The sequence below is a fragment of the Budorcas taxicolor genome, chromosome 5 (genome assembly GCF_023091745.1).
Source record: "Budorcas taxicolor isolate Tak-1 chromosome 5, Takin1.1, whole genome shotgun sequence".
NCBI classification, from domain to species: Eukaryota; Metazoa; Chordata; class Mammalia; order Artiodactyla; family Bovidae; genus Budorcas; species Budorcas taxicolor.
Window position 1 is genome coordinate 149,197,548 of NC_068914.1, and position 18,755 is coordinate 149,216,302.

The 18,755-nt window shown below is 53.2% G+C and overlaps 1 protein-coding gene across 1 annotated transcript; it reads left to right on the plus strand.

Annotated features, from left to right (window-relative positions):
* The first annotated feature begins 249 nt into the window (after nucleotides 1-249).
* FGF6 (fibroblast growth factor 6) lies at nucleotides 250-15,429 on the plus strand. The gene is made up of 3 exons (XM_052640459.1): nucleotides 250-750; nucleotides 1,709-1,812; nucleotides 12,607-15,429. Exons 1-3 carry the CDS (start codon nucleotides 405-407, stop codon nucleotides 12,781-12,783), a joined length of 627 nt encoding a protein of 208 aa, XP_052496419.1. The 5' UTR covers nucleotides 250-404; the 3' UTR covers nucleotides 12,784-15,429.
* Nucleotides 15,430-18,755: the final 3,326 nt, after the last annotated feature.

The following is an 18,755-nucleotide window of genomic DNA, read 5'->3' on the forward strand; positions in this document are numbered from 1 at the left end:
GGGGGGGTGCCAGGGGTCTGGGGAGGCAGCCAGGCCGTGGAGCAGGTTAATGTTACAGCCCTGGATAAGTGAGCTGGGCCACTTGACGTCAGGGTGATGATGGGTGGCAGGGAGGGCCAAGCAGCTGAACTATAAAGACAAGTCCAATCCAATATAATCAACTCGGGTCGGAGTGAGCGGGCCAGCCAGGCAGCGTCCCCAAGCCATGGTCCCTACCGGCCGCGGCTCAGCCTGGGTCCCTCTGCTCCAGACCCAAGTGCCCAAAGCCGGCTTTGGTTTCATGTCAGCAGCCTTCAACTGCCTTCCAAAAATAAGCCCCTGCCGCCATGCCGAGGGGAGAAAAACAAGAAGGGCGGTATTTTTAGGGCCATTAATTCTGACCACGTGCCTGAGAGGCAAGGTGGATGGCCCGGGGACAGACGCTGCTCATCACTATGTCCCGGGGAGCAGGACGTCCGCAGGGCACGCTGTGGGCTCTCGTCTTCCTCGGCGTCCTAGTGGGCATGGTGGTGCCCTCTCCCGCAGGCACCCGAGCCAACGGCACGCTGCTGGCCTCAAGGGGCTGGGGCACCCTGCTGTCCAGGTCTCGGGCCGGGCTGGCCGGAGAGATCGCAGGCGTGAACTGGGAGAGTGGCTATTTGGTGGGGATCAAGAGGCAGCGGAGGCTGTACTGCAACGTGGGCATCGGCTTCCACCTTCAGGTGCCCCCCGACGGCCGGATCAGCGGGACCCACGAGGAGAACCCCTACAGTGAGTGCCATCCGCAGCCAGCTGGGGAAGCCAGGGGATGGGACTCCAGCAGGTCTCTGGTGCCTGGGGTCCTGTGATGAAGGGGGAAGGGGGATTCTCCACCTGGGTGCCCACTAGCCTAGCCACCACCCCCAACTCGCTTTGCCCCTGCAGGATGCATAGGCTGAGGTCTGAGCATCCTCTGCCACCAGCCCATGGAGCCCCTGCGGCATCAATTCCTTCAGTATTTCAGGCACAGCCATGGCCTCATAGGACCACCAGGAACCCCCAGCCAGGGGGAGCCACAAAATGAGGGTGGAGAGAACCGGCAAGGATGCTTAGACCAGATTAGATATGAGCTGCTTTTTATTTCACTTCTCTCTTTGAGAGGAAAGGCAAGTCATTTGCAAAATTTCCAGCTGCAGCTTGTCCTTCTTTCTAGTTCAGCTTGCCTCCACCCCCCATGCCCGCCCTACAAGTTGGTGGGTTGCTGTCTAGATGGGCTATCCCCAGGAGGGGATGGGACTGGAGGATCCAGGGCAGCCGTCAGACTCTGTGTGGCTGCAGTGTTTGCAAGATTAGATAGGCTGAAATGTGTTGAAATGCGAGGAGACATTTTAAATAAAGCTAATCAGAAATTACTTTTTTTTAATCCATGTCAAGGACCTCGTGTGATTAAGCCCAGATTCGAAGCTACTCTTAGGTAGATGCCCAGGTGGCCACTGGGATCTCTAACTCCAGTGTCAGAACTTCCCCCTTGCAGAACTTGATTGTTAACAGTTCAGTAAAATGGCCCAAGCTGACAACTCAGCTCCTAAAGTGAGATCAGGGTGGAGGCGATAGAAGGCCTGACTTTCTAGAAGCAGGAGAGTGGGCCTAGATGCCCTTGGTCGGGGGGGGGGGGGGGGTCACCTTTAGCTTGACATCCCACTCTGCTTTGCACAATCCTGGGGTAACACAGCCCCTGTCTCTTTGGCAGGCCTGCTGGAGATTTCCACAGTGGAGAGAGGTGTGGTGAGCCTCTTTGGGGTGAAGAGCGCCCTCTTCGTCGCCATGAACAGTAAAGGAAAATTATACGCCACGGTGAGTCCATCAGGCCAGGGGAAGCTTCCGGCTGCACGAGGCCTGCCTGCGTGCTCAGTCGCTCAGTCGTGTCTGGCAGGCTTCTCTGTCCATGGGATTCTCCAGGCTGGAGTGGGTTGCCATTTCCTCCTCCAGGGGATCTTCCAGACTCGGGGATTGAACCCGCACCTCCTGTATTAGCAGGTGGACTCTCTACCACTGAGCCACCCGGGAAGCCCCTGCATGAGGCCTGAAGAGTGTGCAATTGAAGAAAGTAATGCAAACTCTTGAGCAGAGATGTGCATATCCGTCTAGAATGAGGAGGGGGGCTGTGGGAGGAGCCGGTGCGAGTGAGGTGCTTGCAGCTCTGTGCTGGATTGTGTTTTCCTTGATCCCACCCATTGGAGCCTTGTAGCAAGAAAGGAACCGTAGCTCAGAGGGCTATAGGGTCCAAGGGAAGCCAGAGTTCTGCATAAAGCTGCTGTCCAAGCTTACGGTCAGGCCCTGAGCTGGAGAGGCCCAGAGAAGCAGACTTGTGTTTCAGCCTAGACATGCTGCTCCCATGAGCCACCCTCCAGCCACGAGCACAGCTCGGGGAGAAGAAATGAAGCTCTTTTCCTCCCCTTTATCAGTGCGTGGACATCTCACTTTAAGGTTTTAAGCCCTCTGACCTCTGATCCCAGCTGCCAAAGAACCATGCCTCCCACTGTACCCCCTTAGCTGGCACCAGCCTCCACCTCTGCCTTCTCCCATCACCCGTCACGGCTGGTAGGGGCAATGCTAGCACTTGGGTTAACCTCCCCAACTTCCACGTTTCCCCACTTCTCTGCTCTCTCTGACCCCTTCCTTCCTGGGTCTCCCAGCCCATAATTTTGGCATATTCCAAAACGTGGATGGGGAAAGCATTCCTATGAAGGCAGAGACCCTGGGAGTTCTCGCGACTGAAATAAGAAGGCTAAAAAGGAAGACCTGTGAGCCATGGCCGAGGAATAGCAGAGTGACTATTTCTGGGGAGGGCGTGGAGGGCCGTTCTACCCCTGCGTGGGGGCAGACGGGAGCAGGAAGTGAATGCGGAGGCCCTGGGACCCGGGGCCGGCATCCAGGGAGGCTGTCCCAACAGACCAGGGCTGTGAAATGCCCGAAGCAGGAGCCCAGGTGGCCTCGGCCTGTGATCTGCAGCGCTAGCACCTCTCTGTCTGTGTTGGTTTGTGTGAAGACAAGGCATGCATCAGAATCAGTGAGCCTCTGAGGACAAGTGGCTGGAGGGCGGGTAGGCTGGAGTTGGAACCGTCCTAGTCTGTACCGTGAGAGGAGGCGCTTCTGCTGAGGGCCTACAGGCATCACCTGCAGAGCACAGAGGCAGGTCTGCACACAGACCTGGGGTCCCACCTGCAAAGTGAGGATGAAGATCAGATGCACCTCTCGGGGCTTCTGGGGAACAGTGCCTAGAGAGCATCCCCAGGGCTCCTGATCAACAGTAGTGCTCAATACAGGGGAATCATTTATGTTGTCTCAACACTGCTGTAGGTTCTACCCATCTCCTACTAGAGAGGAGTCTCCTGGAAGGAATCTCTGCATCCACGCCACCTTGGGAACTTGTCACAGGCCAGATTTCTGGGGTCCCTCCTCAGAGATGCTCAGTCATTAGGGCTGGATCGGGGGCCCGCATATGTTTGTTTTTATTCTTCAAGTTTCCCAGGTATTTCTGAGGTGCAAGCAAGCTTAGGGGCCACCAGGCTACATGGGCTTTGCACGGCAGGGAATTCTCGCTGGCCGATGGTCACACCAGTGCTGAAGGCTTCAGGGAGATGAAACTGGTCTGCAACGGGGATCCTCAGATGTCCTTTTCACTGCTCTCTGCATGTGTGATGGAGAGGGCAGGAGGTCCCTGGGGCCAGCAGGGCTTCGATGGAGCCAGTGCCCTGCCCGGTACAGCGGATGGTCCCCGACAGCCCCTTCCCAGCCACGTGAGTGTTGCCTGGATCCCACTGGTTGCAGAGCCAGGAGTGGGGGCAGTTGGCTCTGAGCTTCTCTGCAAAGTAAATCTTTTGGAAGGAAGCACAGATTACATCAACCCTTATCTCTGCCACCATCATTAACAAGCTATTTAGTATTTGTTTCTCCTTATCCTGAAAGAAATTTACCTGTGAGCTGGGGGAAGGACACAAACAGAGCGTCAGTGTGACCACTTCCCACTTGAAACCTGGGGTCTCCGTAGGAGAAGCCAGGGAGGCTGGGACCAGCAGGAGCGCTGGGAGTGGACAGAGCTTTCCGGGACCACGAGGAGGGGGAGACTCTGAAGCATAGGCTGACCCCTCACTCCTGGGCAGATGACTTCAAAGGGGGTCCACAGGACTCACTGAAGAGACAAAGTCCAGGAAAAGGGGGGGCTTCCCTGGGAGGATCCCTGCCCACCATCTACACCTCCACCTCCTCCCCTCATATACCTCCCAGGGGCGTCTGCCCAAGGGCACCTTCTTGGAGGGGACATGTCCTCCCTGGAGTCCCAGACCCACCACCAGATGCTCCTGAACCCCCTCCCCCCGCCCTGCAGTGCCCCCCAGGGGCCGTTATCACAGTCTGAAAGAACAGTTGCCAACTGATCCCGGAGCCAGGAAGACTCCTGATGGATGGTGATTTCATTCACACCATTTCCCTTTAAGCCCCTGGAACTGTCTCCCTCCCTGCATGCTCAGCTGCTACTATGGTCCCTGAGTGGGGTTTCCTCTGGGGGGTGGGGACCCCTGCTCGGGGGAGAGACAGAGGGAGGGACAGGGGGCAAAGTAGGAAAATAGTCACTAGGTCGTGTCAGACTCGTTTACGACCGCATGGACTGTAGCCCACCAGGCTCCTCTGTCCATGGGATTCTCCAGGCAAGAATGCTGGGATGAATTGCCATTCCCTTCTCCAGGGGATCTTCCCAAACTGGGGATTGAACCCACATCTCCTGCACTGCAGGCAGATTCTTTACAGGGAAATCCAAGGTAGGAAAATAAGCTCCAAGAAAACTCACCTAGAGAGTGGGCTCCCACGGGTCTCATCCCTTGGAAGGAAGGGTGCAGAGCCTGTGGCAGTGTTTAGACAATATAAACAGCTCGCCCGTATTGAGCACCTACTATTTGCCAGGTGTCCTGGGGATGCTCTCTGGACAGTAACCACCCCCACCCCACCCCACCCCCGCCAGCACAGCTAGGAGGCGTGTCTGACTGTCATCCCCATTTTGAAGATGGGACCCTGGGTCTCTGAGGTCTCAGGTGAATCAGGTTTGTGTGTAGACCTGGCTCCACGGGTGATGCCCTAGGGCTGCAGCAGAAACGCACCACCTGTGCAGACTGACACCCGGTTTCAGCTCCTAGCCTCCAGCCACTATCTTACTTCCAGCAAAGTCTCTAACCACCTCTGAACCCAGACCTCTGCTCCCTCTGATTGGGACGGAGGCAGGAATCAGTGAGTTCCAATCTCCTTAATCTTTTTAAAATTTAAAAAAGAAAAAAAAAAAAATCAAAGCTCTCCACCTGCCAGTGGTACTGTTAGAATCCTGTAGCTGAGAAAAGCACATAGTGATGAAAATCTGCTAGGGATTCAGTTATGCTTCTCTGTGATTTTGGTTTTACTCAGTATAACTGTGTCTCCATCCTTTTCATCAATGGCATCATGACAACAGGCGAAGCAAAGCATTTATTTCATCCACAGAGGCCTTTGGTTGTTACCTGGGGCGTTAACCTACAGGGAGGGGAGGATCAGGTCTCTCTCTTGCTCTTAGCTGCTTCTCTCCCCTAGCGGGAGATGGAGTCTGAGCAGATGGGGCAAAGGGTCACTGGAGCTAACAGTATGTGGGAGGGTCAGAGATGGGACCCCAGAGCTGGGGGTGGCTTGTGGTGCAGCCAGGGGCCTGCGGAGCCCTGCAGACAGTCTCCCATATGGCTTTGTCTGCGGCCTCCCTGCTAGCCCAGGCGATGCAGGAATAAGGAGTGATAAGCACGGCAGGCCCGGTGGAAGCATCTTCAAACGCTTCTAAGTTGCCGATGCAATTGTGTGTTAGGAACGGGGATTCGAAAGGATAGGCGTCTTCAGAGCCAGGAGGTATTGTTTCTCCATTTCAGCTAGGGACCGAGAAAGCAGCAGTTGGGCTCCAGGAGGAGAGGGTCTTGGGACAAAGAGTTCTCTGGGTTTTTTCTCACCTCCCCCCTCCTTATCCATGCAACCCCCTCCCCAACTCCCATGCCCATAGACAACCAGGCGTAAAGGGGGCAAATGGCCTGCGTAGCCCTAGAAAAAAGAACTTTAAAGACAAGGAGACACTTGCATCAGTCCGGTGACCTGGTGAACAAACACCAGAGTCTGGGATGGCTGTCCGGTCCACCTCAGACTCTGAGAGGCATTTCTGCCAGCGGTAACTCATGCCAAGACCCCTGTATGTCCCACCCACCCCTGCAAAATGCCCCTTCTCCACTGCCAGAGCTAAACGCTTTAGAGCTGGGTCCTCAGAAGTCCGATTAGACCTATGTGGAATTTAAGACATCGTCACGCTGGAGCTTGGGGCCTAGCAGGCCCCGGCAATGTGATCCGGGGGAATTATTTTCATTTGTTCAAGTAATAATATACGGTAGCTGCTTTTCTTAACACGGGGTTCGCTTGGCTTTTCCCACCAGAGCTGAGGAGCCAACATTCCTGAGCCATGAGACTCGACTCAGGGACACGAATGGTGAGATGAAGCAAGGGGCTGGTCCCGATGCCAACCTGAGCATCCGTGGGGCTGTGGAGTATCAGGCTGGAGGGAAGAGTTCAGGGCCATGATCTTGGCCTCCTGCCCCGGGCCCCGTGGCCACTTGAACACCAAGGATGCAGAAGAGGGGCTCAGAGAGGAAGGGGCCAGAGAGAGGCAGAGAGGCTTTCAAAGCAACTTCATCCATGTCTCTTCTCACTTTGGATTTGCACAGAATTCTGGGGAAGGCTTTGGACAGTAAAGAATCTGCCTGCAATATGGGTCACCTGGGTTCAATCCCTGGGTCAGGAAGCTCCCCTGGAGAAGGGCATGGCAACCCCCTCCAGTATTCTTGCTTGGAGAATCCCATGGACAGGAGCCTGGAGGGCTACAGTCCGTGGGATTGGAAAGACCATGACACGGCTGAGCAGCTAACACAACATGGGGAAGGCTAGGGACGTAAAGTGGGCTGGAGGAAAGAAATGGAGGTCGGAAACTTTCCGAGAAGTTGGGGATGGAAGTTGAATATCAAAATCTGATGAGCAGAGACCAAAGCACCACGTATAACACCACCATCGTGCACATTTAAACAAATACGTTTTAGAAGATCTACTACTGCTGCTGCTAAGTCACTTCAGTCGTGTCTGACTCTGTGCGACCCCATAGACGGCAGCCCACCAGGCTCCCCCGTCCCTGGGATTCTCCAGGCAAGAACACTGGAGTGGGTTGCCATTTCCTTCTCCAGTGCAGGAAAGTGAAAAGTGAAAGGGAAGTCGCTCAGTCATATCCGACTCTTAGTGACCCCATGGATTGCAGCCTACCAGGCTCCTCCATCCATAGGATTTTCCAGGCAAGAGTACTGGAGTGGGGTGCCATTGCCTTCTCCATTTAGAAGATCTAGACCTTAGCAAAAGCTAGATTCTTCTATTGGATCAGGGCAAACGCTCTGAATTTCTGGCTCCAATTTGGCTCAGTTCCTCTCTCTTTCTGTCCTGTCCCCAGAGGCTTCTGCCCCAAGATCTGATTCCCTCTCTAGAGTTTGCAAAGAAAGTGAAGTCACTCAGTCGTGTCCAATTCTATGCGACCCCATGGACTGTAGCCCACCAGGCTCCTCCATCCATGGAATTTTCTAGGCAAGGGTACTGGAGCAGGTTGCCATTTCCTTCTCCAGGGGATCTTCCCGACACAGGGATCAAACCCAGGTCTACCTCATTGCGGGTAAAGGCTTTACCATCTGAGCCACGAGGGAATCAGAGTTTGCAAACCTCACATGAAAACTCTCCCTTGACCACCGTTTAGATCAGAAATGAATTCTCCTGGAAACTGGCAGGTGGAGTGCTCTCCACGGTCATAAAAAGTTAGAACCGATTGGTGGGTGGATGGAGGCTGGACAGGACTAGAGGGAGAGCACAGACCAGTCTCTGATACAAAGCTTCTCTCAGTCCATTTTCTGGGCCATCTTCCATCCTCAATTCCCTCCCCATTTTCACTAATCCACTAACATGACGAGGTAATATCAATACATGCACATGGTTTAAGGGGTGGGATGGTGCAGAAGAACACACTGTGGAAATGAAGTCTCACTCTCACTGTTTTTTGTGGTTTTTTTGGGGGGAGGCGGGGTTTGGCCATGCCATGCAGCATATGGGATCTTAGTTCTCTGACAGGGATTGAACCCGTGCCCACTGCATTGGGAGCTCAGAGTCCTAACCACTGGACCACCAGGGAAGTTCTTCCCTTTCACTGTTGTCTCAAAGACCCAGACTCTCCCCTGGGCAGCACTGTCACTAGGCCTCATGTGCCAACCATCCTAGGAAGAACCAGCTTCCCTATGTGGGTGCTTATGTTGGCATCATATTTTAAAATCACACAAACAGGAGCAAACTACTCACAGTGTTTGAATCTTGCTTCTTCACTGAACCGCATGCCTTAGGGGCCACCTCCAAACAGTGCACAGAGGGGTTCTGGTTTTTTCTGACTGAGAGCCTTCTGTGTGTGGCTGTCCCGTCACTGAGCGGAGCGCCGCCCGCCTGGCAGACCCTGAGGCTGTTTCCGGTCTCTCACTGTTTTAGGTGATGCTGCAGTGAGTGACTTTTATACACGAGTGGGAGTGAGCCTGTAAGATAAATTCCTAGAAGTGGAAGCACTCATCAAACCTGTAGTTATTATTTCATTCTAATAAATATTGTAAATTCTCTCTTGACAGCAGTTATAACAATACACACAGCAACACATCCAATGAGAACTGCTAGGCCCCATGCCCTCCCCAATGCAATGCCTCTTATCCAGCTCAGTTCTCTGTGCAACCCGACAGTTACAAATGTGATCGCACAGCTGTGCTTTATGGTTCCTTCAGGGCTTCCCTAGGGGCTCAGATGGTAAAGAATCTGCCTGCAATGCAGGAGACCCAGGTTCCCAGGCTGGGAAGATCCCTTGGAGAAGGGAATGGCTACCCACTCCAGTATTCTGGCCTGGAGATGTCCATGGACAGAGGAGCCTGGCGGGCTACAGTCCACGGGGTCACAAAGAGTCGGACACGACTGAGTTAGGCATATTTTCTTATGTTTAAATGCTACTTGTATTTCCTTTTCTGTGAACTGTCTATAAACATCCATTTTTCAGTCAGTTCATGGTTCTGAATATAATAGCAAAATTTAATCTATTGCAAACTATATTATAAAGTATAATGCATTGTAAATGTTTTTTTTTTATTCAGTTTGCTATTTACATTCTTATTTTCTTTAAGGTGATTTTTTTTTTTTTCCAGGCAGAAGTCTAATTTATTACTCTTGGGTTTCATAATGGCCTCTATTTTTGCGTGTCCTGCTTAGAAAGAGCTTTCTGACTTTTTTTTTTAAGATTCTCTTCCCTCTTTTTTCCTTTTGTTTTCGGTCCTGTCTGCATGGCTTGTGGTACCTCAGTTTCCAGACTGGGGTTTGAACCTGGGCCTTGGCAGTGAAAGTGCCGCTAGGCCACTGGGGAATTCTCCTTAAGTTTCTCTTTTTAGCATTTAAATATTTGTTCCTTTGGAATTTATTTTAGAGTTAGGAATAAAGTCATACATCAGATTTTATCATTATTATTATTATTATTATTGTTATATACGGTGGTATCCAGTTCTTCCAACACCGTGTTTTCTCCAGTGATTGCAATCGCCACTTCTGTTTTATATTCATTTTATGCTCATGTTTGGATTTACTTCTGGATCGTTTTCTGTTTGTTGAGCTGCACCAGACTGTTGATTTATGCAGCATTATTTCTGCTCAACTTTGACCATTGATCCCGAATTCACTTTTCCCTGGAGCTTTGCCCATGGACAGCCTTAGGTCCTGTGGTTACCCCGACCCCCCGTGTCCCAAGAGGCCCCAGGAGTGCGGGGCCAGAGCCTGGTCAGCTCTGTGCCCCCCTCCCCCAGGCTCGCCCCCTACCACCACTCAGGCAATAAACGCAGGGCTTAGAAGCTAACGTGTCCTACAACCCACTGCAGCGTTTTTTAAACTTTATTTCTGGCCGCCTGGGTCTTGCTGCTGCAGGGACATTTCTCTAGATGTAGAGCGGGGTCTGCTCTTCGTTGAGGTTCACGGGCTTCTCACTGTGGTGGCTTCTCTTGTTCCATATCACGGGCTCTAGGGTGTGCAGGCTTCAGTTGTTGCAACTCCCGGGCTCTAGAACATAGGCTCAATTGTTGCAGCTCATGGGCTCCGTCGCTCCAAGGTACATGGAATCTTTCTAGACCAGGGATGTCTGGAAAACCTATGTCCCCTGCATTAGCAGGTAGATTCCACTGAACCACCAGGTAAGCCCCCACAGCAAGTTTTACAGGAATGATGATCCCAAGACAAAGCCTTTAGTGCTTTTACTTTCAACTAATCTACGAATCGGTTGGAGGAGAATCATTATGGCAATAGCAATTACTTTTTACTTTGCTGTGTGCCAAGCCTTATACCATGCATTACTTCAGTGAATGCGCCCTCCAATTCTATGACAGAATTGTCATCACTGCTCCCATCTTACAGATGAGGAAGCTGAGGTTTAGAAGGTGAAATCACTTGCCAAGTTCACATAGCTAAATAAGAGGTGAATCGTCACATATGCTTTGCCTACTTTGATTAGTTTCTTCTTCCTACTTTGGGACATTCCTTTCTTCATTCTGCAAATGTTTTTGAGCACCCATAGCAAACAAGATAAAAATTTGTGAAAAACAGAACTCCCTGGTGCGATATTCAGAAGCCAGTTGGCATGGCTGGGGCAGGCTTGCAGGGTCATCTCAAGGAAATGAACATCACAGGGAGGTGCCTTGTCAACAGTAACCCAGGGGTGTGAGAGGGAAAGAGAGGAGACCTTCATTCATTGAGGGGGTGGCAAAGGGATGGGTAAGTGGTACCCAGCATATTACCTAGACAATGCCCATGGCTCCTCACTGGCTCTCGCTGCATCCAAGAGCTATCCCTTTGTGGGCATCCATGAGCCCCTATTAGAGCATCATCCATCCAGTGTCACCTGCTCAAAAGGACACAGTCCTTGTCTCAAGGAACTGGGAGTCCCCTGGGATGGTGCATTGTTTTCAGTGCTGTCAGACTGGTCCACTCGGAGCCCCGAGGAGCCAGCTCATCACCCTTGTTCATCAGAGAAAGAGGCTCTCGTCCACCCCACGGCGGCAGGGTAAGGCCAGGCACTCGTAGTACAATTCCTCTTGAGAAGGTCAGACGATACCCCTGGCACAGCCGCTCAGCCATTGAGTGGGTTTTTTATAGCCGATGGCCTCAGTCGGCAGGAAGGAGTCAGGTATTATGCTCAGCTCTGTGTCTGTTTCATTCTGCATTTCTCCAAAGACCAGATCCCAGGCTTTTGGCCCTCCAAGGGAGCGACCCCCACCTGAAGCCCAGAAATCCCCCCGGCCGGGGGCAGTGACCTGGGTGGGTTTGAATGGAGGGCCCTCTCTTCTAGGAATAAAGGAGGACTTGGTTGATTTATTGGGGCTGAACTTGTCGATGTGTGGCAGGAAGCCTGGCCCTCAGTTTCTGAACAGGTGGTCCTCACATAACTCGCTCCAGCGGGGCCCCTTCATCACCAGCCCCAGACTCCATGGAACCACAGGTCGCAGAGGGAACCAGGTTCTGTTCCCCATAGGGTCTCTGCTCATCACCATCTCATTCCTGCCTTTCTCTGGAGAACGGCGGATTCCTAGGGGGCACCAAGTCTTCCAGGTGGCTCAGTGGTAAAGAACCCACCTGCTAATGCAGGAGACATAATGAGACACGGGTTCGATCCCCCAGTCGGGAAGATCCCCTGGAGAGGATAGGGCAACCCACTCCAGTATACTTGCCTGGAGAATCCCATGGACGGAGGAGCCTGGTAGGCTACAGTCCATGGGGTCACCAAGAGTTGGACATGGCCAAGCACACACACACAGGTGACACCAGGCACCACTGGGCTCAGAATCAAAGCCAAGGATGGGCCTTTTAAGGGGCAGCACACTTGGGCCTTAACCTGGGAAAGATGGGATGAGGGATCCAACTGGAGAGAGAATTACCATAATAACCAGACGCAGGTGTGCTGGGAAGGCCTTAGAAAGTTGTCCGTCTCAACCTCCACTCACCTGCCCCTCCTGATGGTCCCTCAGCACGTGACATGCAGAAAAGGGAAACAGGTCTGGAGGGGAGAAGGCTGCCCCAAGGTCACACAAGTGAAGTCACTGATCAAACCCCAGTCCTCAGTCCTGCTCCACTGGATCCTCTCCCAGCAGACTGGAGAAAACAGCTTCTTCTATCCCTTCCTGGTGCTGTCTCTGAACATAATAAATTATCATCCAGGTGTTTAGTAGACTAAGTGCCCACGACTGGCAGTCTGGAGCCCCGCCCCCGGTCACCACGTGACACAGGCCGTCCACCCACATCCCAGGGCCTGAGTTTTCTCATCATGAAGTGGGGGAAGGTGAGGGGGGCCCACGAGAGCTCCGAAGGCCCCCCTGTTTTCAGCTTCCAGGCTTCTGCTTACCCAGGATGGCTCAGAGCTCCCAGCAGTCATCCGATTCGGGGAGGCGAAGGGCCCGAGGCCTGCTGGGCTTCGTTCATCACTGACGCTCTGCCATTTGTCCATTTCCTCCACAGCCCAGCTTCCAAGAAGAGTGCAAGTTCAGAGAGACCCTCCTGCCCAACAACTACAACGCCTACGAGTCGGACATGTACCGAGGTGCCTACATCGCACTGAGCAAATACGGACGGGTGAAGCGGGGCAGCAAGGTGTCCCCGACCATGACTGTCACACACTTCCTCCCTAGGATATGAGGACCCCAGAGGAAGGCTCACAGGTGGAAAGTAACGTCTTTTCTGTTGGAATTTTGCACAAGTGGACAGTTCCTCCTCCCTCTATGCCTCTTGAGTCGAGCTCCTTCTCTGCTTAGGAGTGGGGAGACCTGAACTGGTACCCAGAACCACCGGACCCCATGGCGTGTGACCCACCCGAGGTAGGGGTTGCAGCTGGGCTCCTAGAATGGCAATGGATCGATCGATCCCACGCTCTGACCTCGACTGAGGGGAGAAAGTCCAGAGACACTTGTGGAAGAGGACCCTGGGCACTGGAAAAGAAGGGGAGGAAGTGCGTGTGCTGACGTATATCCATACATCTCGGTCTATGCGTGCAGACATCTCAGTCTATATCGTCAGAGCCAGGGCATCTGGGCATCTCCGAACAGGTTTCTTCCTCCAGGCGTCGCCGGAATCTGCCTGCAAGAATGTCACCTGTCAGCCCAGCAGGATCGATGCGTGCTCCCACTCTGCCTCTTCCCAATCACCTTCCCTCTCAGAGGCTGCTGACTCCGTGGGTTGCCCCGGGGGCGGGGGCAGGAAGCAGCTGTCCTCTAAAGTGCAGAGAGGGCAGGGTGACAGGGCGTAAGATTTAGCTGCAGACAGAAAGACTGAGCGGGCGCTCGAGGCATCCTGGGTGTGAGGGCTCTGGGGACCCTGGGACACATTGTTGGGGAAGCTGGGGGAGACGATATCCCCCTTTTTTGGAGGAGAGGGTCGGAGCAGTGTGTGAAGCAACTGGTAGAATACCGGCTAGAAGCAGCGGAATGGACGGGGCCTCCTAGAGAGAGCCTTTCTGCCCGGAGGACTCAAATGCTGCGTGTGGCTCCAAGAACAAGCTGCGGCCAGGCTGCCTGCCCGTAACTTTTCCTCACACTGAACTGGGTCTTATTTTAACCTCAGATGACAAGGATCCTAATAATGGCAACCTCTTTGGCGAGCATCAAGGGGTACAAAATAGGTCATGAAGGAAGTAGAGAGGTTTCAGACTTCAGATGCTAATTCCTCTCCAGTAACGTCCAGGAAACTCACCCAAGTTCCCATCTGATACTCTCACTTCCTTCTCAGCCGACCTCCCCCACACATGCACCGGTGCCTGGATGCAGTGGAATTGGGCATCGTGACGTTCAGAGCTTGCCCCCCGACCCCCTACAGTAGGAGAAGAGTGATAATCCGGTGAAATGGAGCATCCCAGCTGAAGCGGCTCCTTGCTGCCTCAATGCCTTCTTGCCTCCTGGCCTTTGAGAGTATTTAAAGCAAAGGTGCCCCAAGCGACTATAAATGTTGTCCGCCTGGAGCCTTTGGATGCCTGAGCTGTTGGGACGTTCCTAAATCTGAAACCAGAGAGACCCACGTCGGAGCACACATATTTTCAGTGGACGTGGACGGGCAGGTTACAAAATGAGCTGACACCCTCTGTGACTCTCAGAGGCCCCGGCCAGCAAGACCAGCCCTTCCTCTGCTGCAAATATCCTCGCCTTTGACACACCTCTCTATTTGCAGATGCGTCCAGCTATAGATAGAGCCGGGATGAGCTGAAGGCAAGGGCTGATGATCCAAGGGAGAGACACCCTGCTGGTCACCTCCTCTGCCCGGCACATATCAGGGCAGACATGTGCTGGGGGAGGGACAAGAGGCTGCACCAAAGTGGGCAAAGATGCAACAGTGAGAGCTCAGGATGAGAGAGGACGCAGCCAAGTCTTGAATGGAAACTGGATGGAGCTGGGGTCTTGGTCAAGCAGAAGGGGAAAACATCAGTCCATCTTGACTGTTTGGAATATTTCAAATGTAGATCTGCTTGGAGGCAGGGGACAAAACGGATTGTTCTTCGGGAGATCTTGTCCTGAGTAACTGGTCTGTTTAACAGGGTACGTCGGAAACCGATGCGCTCACAACCTGAGTGGTGGGTCAGCTCCCAATAGGATGCAGTGGCGTGTAGGGGGTCTGGGTGGGGATGGATGGAGAGCGATCTGAAGAGGAGAAGGAAGTCACAGGTCCCAAAATATTGGTTCCCTTCTCCCCCAGGTGCTGAGCTCTCTGGCAGGAGAAGGCTCTTCTAAGGAGAGTCATCAGGGCTCAGATGGTTAGATCTTTCCTGCAGCCCCCTAGAGGCTTATAAAAGTGCCCAAATCCTGACCAGGAGTTTCCTCAAATGTCCATTCCCATCTCTGATGCTGGAAGGGAGGATGAGAAGCTCTCAAATGCCCAGGATCGGGCAGGCTTGATGCCCGTCACTCCAGTATAACGCATTGTCCGACGACCCTGTGGGCAGCTGGGCGTCTGTTCTCACTGGTACCCGGGCCCATGGTGTACTAGAGTTTCAGTACTTCAAAGATCACCTCTGATATATGGCTGAATCATTGACTCTTTAACATCCTTCCCATCCAGAGGAATTCTCCCAGGGCTTTCCCTGTGACCTGTGAGCAACTGAGGCTTAGGGAAAAATCAACCCCCGTCCATAGACATTGGGTCGGGGCACAAACAAAGTGAGGTCTGCACAAGTGTGCAGAGTTCTCTCCTTGCTCATCCCCAACCGAGGCTCATGCTTGGCTGTCAGCCCCATTGGATCTGAAAGGCTGCAGGGAGGTGGCAGAAGCAGGGGAACAGAGGTGGTCCCCACCTTCCCACCAAGCATGGACTAAGAATGTCTTGGGTCCTCCCTCCACCAGATCCTGAGCTATGACACCGGTTCATGCAGTTTTTGTAGCTAAATGGCCTCTGTTCCATCCCAAACCATCTCCAGGAGCTCCAGGCAAAGGCGGGGCTCCAGGAGCCCAGAGACTGCCTTGTTACCCCTTCAAGAACCAATGATGCAGAATAGAGCAAAAAGGTGCACCCCTGAAGGCGGCTTCTCAGCTGGGACGACTTAGCTCAGGACAAAGAAGGGGGGCCAGGCCCCTGAAGAATCTACCCCCTCCTCGGGTAGCCATGGCTAGACCGCAGAGGAAACCAGAAAACGCCCTGCTTGTTCCTGTAGGTCGCTCACTGCCTCCTGACCCCTCCCTCCCCACTTCCCAATGGAAAAGCTGCGGACAACTTTGTGAGGGACACTCCATCACTCTTCTCCTTCATACCCTCCCTCCACCCCCACATCCCACCACACCTCCAACGCACACCCCAGGCCCCTGGTCAGGGCTGTTCTGGGGCTTAAGAAAGAGGGGAGATTCTCCTGTCCTCTGCTCCAGGCGACACACTTCCCTCCTTCAGACACATCGCTTTCTTCCCAAGCCCGGAATTCTCTCCCAGTTCCCATCCTATCCAGAAGCAGCTGGGACTCTCCAGCCCAGGCTGGCTCTGCCCCTCTCTTGCCCTGGATCTTGGACCCTTCCTCATCCCAAGAGAGACCTAGGGGAGAAAGGAAATGTATGAGGTCGTAGCCTGTCAGTCTCCTTCCTCCCAGAGTTGGACATCCATCGCCTTTGCCCACTCTGGGCCACAGCTGCTAGTACAAACCAAACGCAGTCACTGGCCTCTGGGATGAGCTCTCTGCCCTCCCTTTCCTTTTTGCCCCTTTTCATGTGGACACAAGCTAGATTGCTCCTACCTCTTTCTGTCCCAGTGCTTTCCCCCAAGGGCTCTGGGTCCGTCACCACCAAGGAGGTGTTCTCTGCCACCCACCCCTCCCACACCTGCAAAGTGGGTAGCTAGTATTTCTACACTCTCCTTTCAGCAGGAACCCAGCCATTCATTGTGCTACCTCCCAGGAAAACGCCAGTGGTAGGAAAGCTAGGGTCAGGGCCAGAAGAATAGATGGAAACACTGAAATCTGTGCTTGCCCCAGAACTGGTGCATCCTCTTCCCTGGACAGGAGGCAAGAGTGACTGTTCCCACAGCCTCCTGAATCTGGTCCACCCTGCAGATAGCTCACACAGGCCCGGGTGTGGATGCCCCACTGAACGGCAGATTCCAGCACCCACACCGCTGGGTCCTCACGTGGGTTCTCCTTCCTATTAATATAAATCAATCAGTACCTCAGGCTGCATCCCAGGGCAGAGCCTGGGTTTAGCGAGTAGGAAAACGCAGAATTTGTTCAGTCCTGTGCTTGTAAAATGTGATGCTTCTATTTTTTTTTTAATATGTATGTGCTATGCACAAACCATATCGTGTTCCAGCAAAAAGGAAAAGGTCTTTTTATACGTTCCTCTAAACTGTTTGACTCCACCCCTCCTATTAAAACCGACAACAAGTCTTTGGGCTGTGGTTGATTCTCCTCTGGATTCTTTTTCTCCTCTCGAGGAGGAGGGCAGATTGGAAAGAGAAAGCAGGAGTGCACGGTGCTGTGGATCTGTAAGGCCGGAAGCAGTCACGTGGGTCGCTTCATCCATTCTGTATTTTACAGAAGGGGAAATGCAGCCAAGAAGGGAGAAGGGCGATGTCGTCAGCATGGTAGACCAAGGAAGCCCTAGTGGCTCAGCTGATAAAGAATCCACCCGCAATGCAGGAGAGCCGGTTTCGATCCCTGGGTCAGAAAGATCCCCTGGAGGGGGAAATGGCAACCCACTCCAGTATTCTTGCCTGGGAAATCCCACGGACAGGGGAGCCTGGTGGGCTACAGTCCTACAGGGGTCACACAGACTTGGACACAGCTGAGCATGTGCACGCACATAGTGTACCAGGGCCCTGGTTATGCACACTTCTGGGGCCGTCAATCACTTTCGTTACTCATCCACATATTCGCCCATCCGGGATTATTAATAGTTTGGGGGCACCTGTCTCTGAGCTGCCCTGGGCTAGGTTTGGGGGCGGGCATGTGAGTGAACAAGGCAGAAACAGTTTCCTAGCCTCTCACGGACTTGCATTAAAAATATAAAAATCACCCGTGAATGTATTGAAGTGTAGATTCTGAGCCACACTCCCAGCATCTAGGCCTGGGTGGGCCCAGAAATCTACCTGGGCAGCCTCAACATTGCAGAGCCCTGGTCTAGAAGGATGACTGAACTCGTAGAACATTTGGGCCAAGAGAGACTTTATAAATCATTTTAAAAAATCTTTCCATGGGTTAAAAGAAGAAAAAGGCTAGGGAGTGTAAGTTTCTTACCCAAGCTCACCCAGCCTGAGAGAGAGAGAGAGACCCCTTCTCTCCTTTCTGTGCACTGTCCCCCACCATCATCAGCCCCTCCACTCCACCCCTCACTCCTGCACCCACACCCCACCCTCTTCTGCCTCCTCCACAGGCCCTGGGGGGGATGGATGGCAGCGTGTCTTCAGCTGAGCAACGATGGATTCTGAATAAAGCGACACACTCTTGGAAGAGGGCTTCCCTGGTGGCTCAGACGGTAAAGAATCCGCCTGCAGCTCAGGAGACCTGGATTCGACCCCTGGGTGGGGAAGATCCCCTGGAGGAGGGCATGGTAACCCACTGCAGTATTCTTGCCTGGAGAATCCCATGGACAGAGAAGCCTGATGGACAACCGTCCACGGGTCGCAAAAGAGTCGGACATGACTGACCGATGGACACTTTCACTTTCATTTTCTGCTGGAAGAGCACCTGGTCCCGTGCCCTCTTTATCTCACCCTTGTGTTTATACATGCAGTTAACATCTCTGAGCTCCTACTGTGTGCCCAGATACCACACTGGCCCCAGCAATATTGCTGTGGTCAGTTATCTGTGGGCTCATATACTAGCAAGGAAGACAGACATTAAAGGAATAATTCAGCCATTTGTGATTAAGAGGCATGAATGAGAAAGTCCAGGGGTCCCTTGGGGGCACAGATCAGGGTCCAGGGTGGATAAGGGGACCCATCCCAGTGAGAGCTGAGCTGTGAGGGATGTCAGTCAGATTTCAGGTGAGTGAGTGGGTGGGTGGGGTCAGGGGAGGATGGATGCTCTAGGGGAGGGAGGCTGTTGCAGGTGTTTGAAGGGGCAGGTGGGGCTGAGGGAAGAGTCAGACACAACTGGGTGACTGAGCATGCTCACAACATAGGCAATAATCTCCGTTGAGGACGACTAGGAC